Raw genomic sequence first — 10,981 nt, 5'->3', positions numbered from 1 at the left:
ATAAGGTGAAATTTAAAGTATGATATATGTTTTACTAAAAAAAAAAAAAAATATATATATATATATATATATATATAAAGTATGATATATGCATTGTAAAAAAAAAAAAAAGTGTGATAAATGCATAGGATCAACGTTCTAGTTTAGCTTCATTTTATTTTTATTTTTCACCTAGAGATGCTGGCCCAAAAAGAAAGCAATATATTAGACCAACCCATTATATAAAACATAGACCCAATATGTCAACACCTAACCAAGCCCACAGCTAAGCTCCACAGTCACCCACAGCTGAGAAGTGAGAACCAGCTTTCAGAGAAAGTCCGTACAATTCTTCTTCTTCCTAATCCTAGGGTTCTTCAGAGAGAGAAGCTTAGGCACTAATCAGTTTGAAAAGATGCAGAGTTTGAAGCGATTGACCCACCAAGCTTCTTCTTCAACCCGAGCTACTCTATTGGGTGCTCAGCTTTCAAGCCACCAAGACAAGCTCTTTCTTCATCCTACTCGTCAGCATTTAGCTCAAAGGTCTTCCATTCGCTTCCTCGACATTTACCAGGTACTTTTCGTTTTCTTTTCTCATCTGGGTCTGTTTGGATTCCGAGAAAACGTATAGGAATATGAGCAAAAATTAACCTTTTCTTTGTCTGTTATTTTCTTCTTGTTAACTAAGACATGTAGTCCAAATGTACTGTTTTGGGTTATTTGAAGTGGGATTTCTTCCATTTCGTTTTTGCTTTTGGTATAATTCGAATTTGTTAAGGTATATATGCTTATCAAATTTTACTGCATTTCTTATTGGTGCAATATGCATTGGATAAGCTAAATTTTGTTTTTGTTATTTGAAAACCCATTTGATTGCAGCTGGGAAACAAAGCAGCAATCGAGAAAGAGCGTGCTCGACTGTGAGTCTTTTTTTTATTTTTAGACTCTTTTGTGGAGCATATTTTGAAATTCCATGGGTATTTATTGATATGAGTTAGGGCAGTGCAGATGAGATGAACCGGGGATACTTTGCCGATATTTCAGAACTTAACCAACATGGTGGTAAGGTATTGGTGCAATTAAATACTGCCATATCCTCTACTGGGCTAATGTAAATTTTTTTTAGTGGAAAGGAATTATTTGCATTGGTTTCCATGTAGTATATTAAGTGTATTGATACTGAGTTAGAATGGTTGAGATTTAGTTTACATCAATTTTGACAAAACTATAAAATCCACTTTCTGTATTGTAAAGGTAGGATTTTATTAAAAATAGTGTGCTGAGATGGTCAAATAGAGCTTACTTTTAACTTTTAGTTGTGATTTCTGTTACTTCAAACAAGCTGATGAGTTATAATCTTCTTGGAAAGCTTACAAACTGTGCATCTTGTTATAGGAGTATAGGACTAGTTGATAAAACAATTAGCAAGTGAATCATGTTCTTTATTTTATTCTTTAATGTGTAGGAATCGGTTTTTTTTTTTTTTTTTTTTTTTTTTTTTTTTTTTTTTTTTTTTTTGTGCAGATTGCAATGGCAAATAAAATTATAATTCCTGCAATGGCAGCCATAAAGTTTCCTGCATTAGAAGTGAACTACCCTGATGGTACAACAGTGAAGTTGCCAAAAACTTCCAATGGAGATATTGTTGATGTGGACAAATCAGCTATCCCTAAGGCATCTTTGCTATGTCTTTCATTCCGAGCAAACTCTCAGGTATTGAACTATAGTTATGCTTATTTGGATTGCTTATTCACTTAATATCTTGTACTATACCCTGTATGTGCAATAAAGCATGTAACATGCGAAGTGATCTATGAACTACTTAACATGGTTTCATACACGATATTCATTTTTGGAATTGAGGTCTAACTGATGTCTAGGAGCTGTTTGTGAGCTGGAATAAGGCAATTAAAACAGTAAAATACAAGAAAAGAATAATGAGTGGAGAGAGAGAGAGAGTGAAATCTTGGTATGCAATTCATTCGTTTTTATTTGGGAGGGGGGGGGGGGGGGGGGGACGAAGAAAACTTGATGCACTTAGTAAAATCAAAAATGAAATCTATCATACTGGTTCAATTATCTCCCTCACTTGATTACATAATGTAATTCCCTTAATTAAGTTTTCTGAATATCAACAAATGTTAATATTTTCCCTCTTCTTCTTTTTTTTACAAAGCCAAAGCTGAGACTTTCGTGGATCCTATATCTCGGTTGGTTGTTTGGGAATTTATTCTTTTCTTCTCTAATAAAACGTTTATTACTTATCCAATACACGCACACATATTATATATCAGTTGGTTGGCATCTTCTATTTCTTTATCTTGCTGTTGCTGGTACAATATGGTGTTATCTTTCCTTGACAGGCAATGATTGATTCTTGGAGTGGGCCTTTTATTGATGCTTTTAGTAATTCAAAAGACGTTCAGCTATATGAGGTACTGTAAATTTGTTATATATGATTGGTTCAATTTTTAAATTCTGGACCTAGATCAGTATGTGATGAATTATACAAATATAGCTCAGATAATATGTATAACATATGTTCGTGAAGTTGCATAGCTGTGTACTTAGAGTTTCAATGACTGAGCAGAGACTTGTTCTCTCTTTAACTTTACAATTTCTGGCACTGTGCTAAATTGTATAAGTTGCCTATCCTCCTTCACCATCTGGTCAAGCATATTGAAAACTGGAGCCCATCTGATGACTACTGTGTTTTGTGATAGATTGTTAGACTAGGCCTCTTCCAAATTTCCAGTATGCAACCATTAACAAATTCTTATGTTGGTTTTCTTTCCTGTATAAAACACCGGTAGCTTGGGTTTTAAGCAGCAATGTGATTCTAAAATGGTTTAAACAACCAAAGCTAAACGCCATTACAGAGGGTTAAGTTTTCTGTCACGCAGACATTCAGAATCAGAAACCCTTTATTTAAAGACATCTTATCACATAAACTATTTTAATGCAACAGATATTATCTTTTTCTTGGAAAATATTAGTAGAAAGTCAGGGAGCAAAATCAAATATTTTTGGTAATTTGTGCTTCAATAGTTATCAAGAGCTCTAGCTCAAATTTTCTTCCTTCCCTTGCAAGAGCAAGGTTGATGATGAGGTCTTTGGTTCAGAACTCACTAGGTGTGTGCCTTACATTCCAGTTAAAAATTGTGTTTATGCTTCATGGTTAGCTCATTTCAGACACAATGCGAAGGTGCATTATTAAGGATTTAAAATGTGTCCAAGTTATATTTTTTTCATTATTAAACATTCAGATGATACTAAGGTGCATGTGTCTTGTTATTATCTTTTCAGTGTGCCTTAATAATTTATTGCTAATAATTATCTTTCAATTATTACAATTTAAATTATCAATAACATATTTAGGTTGTTCCAGGTATCATTTATAGACTCATGGTTCTTACGTTTGAACCCTATTAAGTGGCTGCTTCTTCGGATAATGAAAAAATCTAATGGAGGGAAGGATGCTCTTCAGAAGCAGATTGTATATTCATTCGGTGACCATTATTACTTCAGAAAAGAACTAAAAGTTCTGAACCTTCTCACTGGGTACAAAATTTTCCATTGCCTAAATTATTTCATGGAAAACCAGATGAAGTTGGTGTAAAAACCTTTTATTGGCATTTTCAGGTATATTTTTCTACTTGACAAATTTGGTAGAATAAGATGGCAAGGCTTTGGATTGGCAACGCAAGAGGAGTTGTCATCCCTTCTTTCTTGCGCGTCACTTCTTTTGGAAGAGAAATGAGGTAGCCAAAGCATTTTCTATGCTTGTTTTACTTTATCTTAAACTACATGGCTAATGATATTATAATAAGAAAAAATAGAATTGCACTGGTATTGTTGGGCCTCAACTTAAGTATGTCAGATATACCATAGTATTATGATGATTATATTTTGATGCAAATTTCCTCTTCTTCTTTTTCATAAAAAGTTAGCTGGTTTGTCATTGCCTCCTGTTTTCGTTTTCCTTATCATTATGCATTGTTATTTCTCTATTTCTGTTATTTTGTGAGAGTTTATTAGGGTACCCCTTCTTTTGCAGAATGAAAATATTGACTTCCTTCCCCATTGGTCTGAAATCACCCATGGTTATTTGCAGTGATATTGGCTTGTGAAAAGGAGTGGGAAGAAAGAGTTGTCATGGTGGCATTTGTAATAAGCCTCTTGGCCCAATGGATCTGGGGATTCAGATCTGTAAGGGGCCTCTGTTTTGTAGCTGTGAGACCTGCAAATTAGCTTTTGAAAAATCAACTGATGTAGAATAACTTTCATCTTTATGAAATTTGTGGGGAAAAAAATCTACAAAATTTACGATGAGCAGGAATGAAATAGTTCTTTATTCTTGGTCTTCTAAACTTTATTTCTTTCATTCCACTATAAAAGTCAAATGTAACAGTTTCTTCATTTTATGTAAAGTTGCATTTAAAATTTTCTATTACAGTACATATGTTACCACGTTAAAGTCTTCCCATTGCATAATGGAAAAGAGCTTGTTGTGGTGGGACACTCTTGCTCCAGACTCCAGGCTCCAGCAGTACGAACAGATGGAGTGCAAAATTTATTTAATAGTGCAAACTTAAAAGTTTCTGTCTGGCAAGGATGCTTTGATGAGATCTACAATAGAGAGAGAGAGAGAGAGAGAGATTCTCTTCTAAAAGAATATGTATTTTCAAAGATGCTTTTGAGACCAAACTCTAGAGATAGAGAATATGTTCTGAGATATGTAATGTCATAATATGTGTCTTTCCTTTTTGCCACATCCGTTGTACAAATATGGATGTTAACGGACACAGATTAATGAAAATTCGCCTATGTTGTGGATGAAGAGTCACAATGAGTAGTACTTGTATTAGTTGGGGGATTGTAATAAGGGAGGGATTTATTTTTTCTTACAATGGTTCACTAAGAACTTATTAATAAGCATGTTCTTTAAGCATCAATTAGCTTTATCATGATTTGGTCATAGCAAACACTGCATTATGAGAAGGTGCGTAATAATGATCAATTTGCTGAGAGCTCCTGACTGTTCCTTAAAGCTGCATCAAGCAAAATCCGTATGTATAATTCTAGGAAACACGCAAGGGTTAGTAAAGCATATTGCCAAATATTTCCCTAGAACAAATTCTAGGACTGAACTGTTTTAGCTAATAAGTGGATAGATATATGAGGATTATAAGCATGATGAAAACAAATTGCATTGGAAAATTTTCACCTTTATTGACTTGCATGATTGAAGTAACATAACATTAGCATTAGTTATGTTGTTAGATGCTGCATTATATTATTCATGATTTTTCCTTATGCTGGAACAACACTATCAATGAAATGCATGAAGATGCTTCAAACAATGAGCCCATATAAAGGCTACATCAGCAAGCACACACCATTTAAGATTGTTGTTTAACATGATGAGTTTGCATCATAAGAAGAATTTCTTGTATAAGTTTGCCTAATAAAGATTGACATGTTGAAACCTCTCATTATAAGTTATATTAGATTACCATTTCACTGCAAGGGTTGGTGTCATACTAACAAACAATTCAAAATCCAAAACAAAGCTTCACTTAGAAATACATTATCATTACATATTTGGTTAGGGCAAAAGCAGGATATGGTAGTTTCAATGTTTAATTTATTTACAAAATAGCTACAAGGAGGTAAAAGACATTGCTTTGTCATAACCAGGATGGAAAAAGAAAGATAATTTATCCCAAACATGATCTTTTACCACATGTAGTCTCATATATCTGCAAACCAGATTATCTCTGAACTGAAGTTTGACAAGGCATAGTAGGGGTCGAGCTACTTTCTGCAGCGTAGAAGTAATCAGCACAAAGCACAGCATACTGTATGTCTTTAACTGCTTACATGCCTGTCTCCAAATTATCATCAAAAATCAAATCATCCCAGTTCTTGTACAACCCCTCATAATCCTTCCTGCATCTCCTCAGTAGCCGATGTTTATAGTGAACATACGCTAAGGACTCTGCACAACCTGCATTCACCAAGTTCCTCTTCACATTACAAATAGTACTCGAATGTAGTCAATGCTCCTCCTGTGCAAGTGCTCTTAACACTTTGCGGCAACACTTTAATTGCCAAACTATACAACTCTGGAGCACTTACACCATATAAATCCCACCATGACAGAGAAGACATTGTCTCTATCTTTTACAACCCCTTTGTTGTTGATGAAATCACTCAGTTGCTATCGAACAATTGACACTTCTTTGAATCCCAAACATGTCTATCCACAGCATCTAAATAAACTTTGTTTACATCGAGATCAGCATGAGGTTTCCTTCTTTTGTTAGCACCTATGCAAGAGTATGTAGAGGCAGTGAGGCACTCCCATCATCCACCAAACAAGATTTCGGACAACCTGACACAAATCTGCATTAATAGATAAAGCTAACTTCATGCATCCGAGCATGCCACCCATTCTTACTTATATGTTCCCAATACAAGCTCTATCTGAATCACAATAGTGAATTACATCCCATATCATTTTTGTAAATGTCAATATGATGATCTTCAACTTCTTCCCAAAGTCATCTTCTAGAATAGTTCTTCTAACCTCTCCATGATCCATACTTGATTTTGACCATGTTAATTAGATCATTCTTTAAGCGAAGAATGCTCTCTAAAACAACAAAATGTTGTCCATCTCTTCTCTTTTTTACTCGTAAAACATCCAGTGCAGAAAATGTCTGAAACATATACAATGATGAACTATGGTTTTTAATGTATTTCATGATTTCCTTCGCCTGATTATTTCATTTAGCAACAAAAACCAAACTTGGGTATATACAGCTTTCAATATCTTTCAGCAGGAGACTAAGAGTGCACCTTAACCAAAAAAAATGTGGGTACGTTTTTTCAATACTTTTACCAGCAGCCTTACAAGTGTGTCTGTGTGTGTATTATCAGTAAAAAAAAAATTGCACCACTAGTGTTTGCACGACAATCTACAGAAATATCAACTGAAATATCATCTCCTGAACAGTTTATGCCACTAATAAGCATTGCCTTACCTTCTAGTGTTTGCCCGACCATCTGACACTATAGAAACTCCATATGTTGCCCAAAGTTGTTTATAGTCATAGAGATCAATGCTCGGTCAACTTTTGCTCTTTCCTTGTCAACAAGGGCAGTCCATATCTTCTCTGAACTTGGTGGTCCATATCCTCTAGGTGCTGCATTGATAGCTCTCACCTATCATTATGGAGTGAACAAAGGACAGTAACTATGAAATATGATAGAAATTGTTAACTCGGGATGCCATCATAATTGATTTAGAGCCATTGGAGCTATGAGAAATTCTTGAAATATAATCATGACATCCCTCCCAAATAAGAAGTTACACCAGGATAGCCAAATGAAATAGTATTTTTTTCGAAACTTATTATTGGTCATGTAAACTATATATTTTCAAAAAGAAAGATTCCAAGCAAATATAAGCAGAATGTATGACGACAATTAATAAAACTAAACAACCTATCAAAAAAGGAAACATAATACTGCAATGGATTTTTTCTCTCTTTTCCGACAGGGTTTTAGTTATTATTATATTGATATCAAGATCGATTATCATGTTTGTCTTTATAGGTGTATTAGAGTTGTCATCAATGATCAGAGCAATGACAAAGATTGGTTTGATTCCAGTGAAAGATGTCACGATTCACATATCGCCCGTCACAATAAAAACCTATCCAACCACAAATCTTACATTGAAAAGTAGTATCTCTCAGTCTTGATCAAAGAGGTTCATGGCTGAATGAAATTGGACTCTTACAACTTCTAAAGTTGCATTCTAAAATTTGCTACCCAATGGGACCATGAATTTTCCAGGTTGTAACTAGATTAAACTTTGGGCAATAGCTTAATCACTGTCCAATTTAGAACACGAAGGCCTCTCCTTGGGCAACTAATCAGTATGAAACACCAACAATCCTCCAAAACCTCAAGCATGTCTCATAAAATTAGAGCCAATTCCCACTAGGCTAAAGATGCTTAATACGCATTATAATACCTCACTTGCCCCTCTTAAACCTTCATTGAGCCAAAAATAACTAGTCAAATTGTTTCATAATTTTTTCATAATAATTGCCGAGACCATGCTAAAATTGCCCAGCGAGTAAGTACATGAAACAAGCAAAACCCAGTAGGATGGCCTTTTAATACCTTTACCTATGACTAAATGCGACACAAGAGCAACTAGATCACCCGTGTACAATTTGACGAAAAAAAATCTTATGCATTTGTACAATAAGTCCTCATTCACTAACACAAAAAACATAGTAATTCCCAATTGCACCACATGGTCCACATCTATAATTCTATAGAACAAAAAGGTACATTGTTCATAAACTAAAAAATGATTCACTCCATTTTTTCTAATTCATTGGAACCATGAAATTCAGTATCTTTCACTGCACGAATTTAGGCAAAAACAAAAATACACGTCATAACCTTTTCAACATGTTACAATGCTGCTAAAACATCACCACTATTGATTTTGAAGACAATAATGCTATGTTTGGTTGCACAAAAAATTCTAAACCCAGTCTTGTTTCTTTCTCTCTCTCTTTTTTGGTTCTTTGTGAGCTGCGGGTAAGCTCAAAATAGCTCAATTACATATAAACACCAGAATTATGAATGTGTTTTTTCCTGTATCACGTCCTCTACTTTTCACAGCAACTAAACAGACCTCAATGAAGTGATTAAAACAAAACGAAGCCTAGCATGTGAAAGAAATAAGGCTATAAATTAGTAAGAAAGGCAAAATTAGGTTTATCAAGAAAAAAAAAAAAAAAAAAGGTGGTCTAACTTTCCTTCACAAAGAAGGTTAGCATTAACGGGTATCGTAAGGTGCCTATTAAGAAGTAGTTTTATGTCAAATCATTTTATTTTTTGTCAGATTTTTTACCAACTTTATACGGTGTAGAACCAATAAAGCTAACTTTTTGAGTTCCACTTGTCACTTCGGTAATATTTTCAATCCTCTCATCAATTTATACCAATTTTTTATTAAGTAAATCCCACAATAAATCATCCTTAACGAGTACCTTATGGTGCCTGTTAACATTTCCCCACAAAGAAATGAGAAAAGGGATACTTACTGCCACTCCAGTAACTGGTACTGATAGAGCAAACTGTTAGAGATATATTAGCCCATTAGCATAGATCCAAACCTAATTCTACTTTGTGTGCAAGCCAAGTCTCCTACTTGTACTAGAAGTCTATTAGTCTAAGGTTTAGTCTACTATATATACACATGTTATGATTCATTGTAACACATGATTTGTATTACACTCAATATATTATTGATGTAGCCCTTTAAGGTTTCCTTCGTGGATGTAGGCCGTTAAGCTGAACCACGTAACCCTCATGTTACTGTGTTCTACACTTTATGTTTTCGCTTCCGCATCCATACTTGCATATTTAACATGGTGTATCAATGGTAATATTTAACAAGGTATCAAAGCCACCTTCTTATGGCCATGATTTTCTGTCCTTGCAGTATATTTAAGAGCAATTTTTGTCTTCCTCAGTGTTTTTTCACTATGTTCATCTCCTTTGGCTTCCTCCTGCTGCCGTCAAAACTCTCCAGTATAGTCATGCCACCATTAGAAGTCACATCAACACTGCAAAACCATTGCCTTCCTCAAACTACCGTCATAGAGCCAAACTTCATTCAAGGAATCTTCTCAGCCTTATCAAATCTCAAGATTTCATCAAGCTTCCATCTTAAGTTTGAGAGGGGTGTTAGAGATATATTAACCCATTAGCATAAGCCCAAGCCTAATTCTACTTTGTATGCAAGCCAAGTCTTCTACTTGTACTAGAAGTCTATTAGTCTAGGGTTTAGTCTACTATATATACACATGTTATGATTCATTGTAACACTGGATTTGTACTACATTTTAATATATTATTAATGTAGCTCTTTAGGGTTTCTTCCGTGGATGTAGGCCGTTAGGTTGAACCACGTAACCCTCGTGTGTTATTGTATTCTACACTTTATGCTTTCGGTTCCGCATCCATACTTGCATATTTAACATGGTGTATCAATGCTAATATTTAACACAAACGAAGTTATTTCCTTTTAGACACACACAAAAAGAGACCCTAGTGTATGTTTTTTTTTTTTTTTTTTGGAATTTATTCTTTATCTGTAATGCATTGTCCACAACATTTTCATAACAAATTTTAAGTAGCAAGTTATTACGAATCGTTATTAGTAGCCAAAAAAGTAATTTCATAGGTAGGTAAAATTAGAACCAATAATAACTTACTACCTATGATTTTTTGTAAAAATATTGTGAAAATATTATGGAGGTAGCATTTCTCATTTTTTAAACCCCTATTTTGAAAAATAAAGTTGGACAAAAAAGTAATCTACAACAACATCATTTACCCCACATTTTTTTCACAACTATCCTATGCGATAGATTATAACCGATTGCTTGTCACTTTTACATTAACCCACCACTTACAACCTACCGCATTGATGCATCAAAATTATTACAAAATTTCTGCTCACATATCTTACCATTACAATTACCTTACCTAACCTAACTATTTACACTAGTTTCTCCCAAAAAAAAAAAAAGAAGATTTACACTAAGTACCGTCAAATAAAGTGTAGAGAGAAAGAGAGAGAGAGAGACAAATAACTTTGTCGGAAATTTTAGGGCCCGTTTGGCTTGAGGATGGAAGAAGGGAGAATGCAGGGAAGCAGAGTAGAATTAGCTGAAAATAAGCTAATTTGGAACCAAATTTACTCTACTCTACTCTACTCCCCTCAATCCAAACGGACCATTAGTCGTGATTAATTGTGAGTGTCATTTTTATACAAATTTGTCATTTTCATTATCATATTTAGTGCCTTCGAAAGCAAATTTAGTGCATCGAACCATCATTGATTGCCCAGTTTGTGATTGGTGTAAACAGGAGCCGGCAACAACTTTGCATGCTTTGTGGT

At 34.5% G+C, this 10,981-nt stretch overlaps 1 protein-coding gene across 3 annotated transcripts; it reads left to right on the top strand.

Annotated features, from left to right (window-relative positions):
* Window positions 1-244: 244 nt before the first annotated feature.
* LOC126722694 (mitochondrial ATPase complex subunit ATP10) lies at window positions 245-4,456 on the top strand. 3 transcript variants are annotated; one of them, XM_050425857.1, is made up of 8 exons: window positions 245-553; window positions 859-899; window positions 983-1,046; window positions 1,504-1,692; window positions 2,343-2,414; window positions 3,368-3,540; window positions 3,622-3,740; window positions 4,094-4,456. In XM_050425857.1, exons 1-7 carry the CDS (start codon window positions 395-397, stop codon window positions 3,737-3,739), a joined length of 816 nt encoding a protein of 271 aa, XP_050281814.1. In that variant the 5' UTR covers window positions 245-394; the 3' UTR covers window position 3,740; window positions 4,094-4,456. The 3 variants fall into 3 exon arrangements, with proteins under 3 accessions (XP_050281814.1, XP_050281809.1, XP_050281818.1); XM_050425852.1 differs by having other exon boundaries at window positions 4,037-4,456; XM_050425861.1 differs by having other exon boundaries at window positions 447-553; window positions 988-1,046; window positions 4,037-4,456.
* Window positions 4,457-10,981: the final 6,525 nt, after the last annotated feature.

This window comes from Quercus robur, chromosome 1, assembly GCF_932294415.1.
Source record: "Quercus robur chromosome 1, dhQueRobu3.1, whole genome shotgun sequence".
Taxonomy (NCBI): domain Eukaryota; kingdom Viridiplantae; phylum Streptophyta; class Magnoliopsida; order Fagales; family Fagaceae; genus Quercus; species Quercus robur.
The sequence above is the reverse complement of the archived record's forward strand: the minus strand, read 5'-3'. Positions and strand labels throughout refer to the sequence as shown.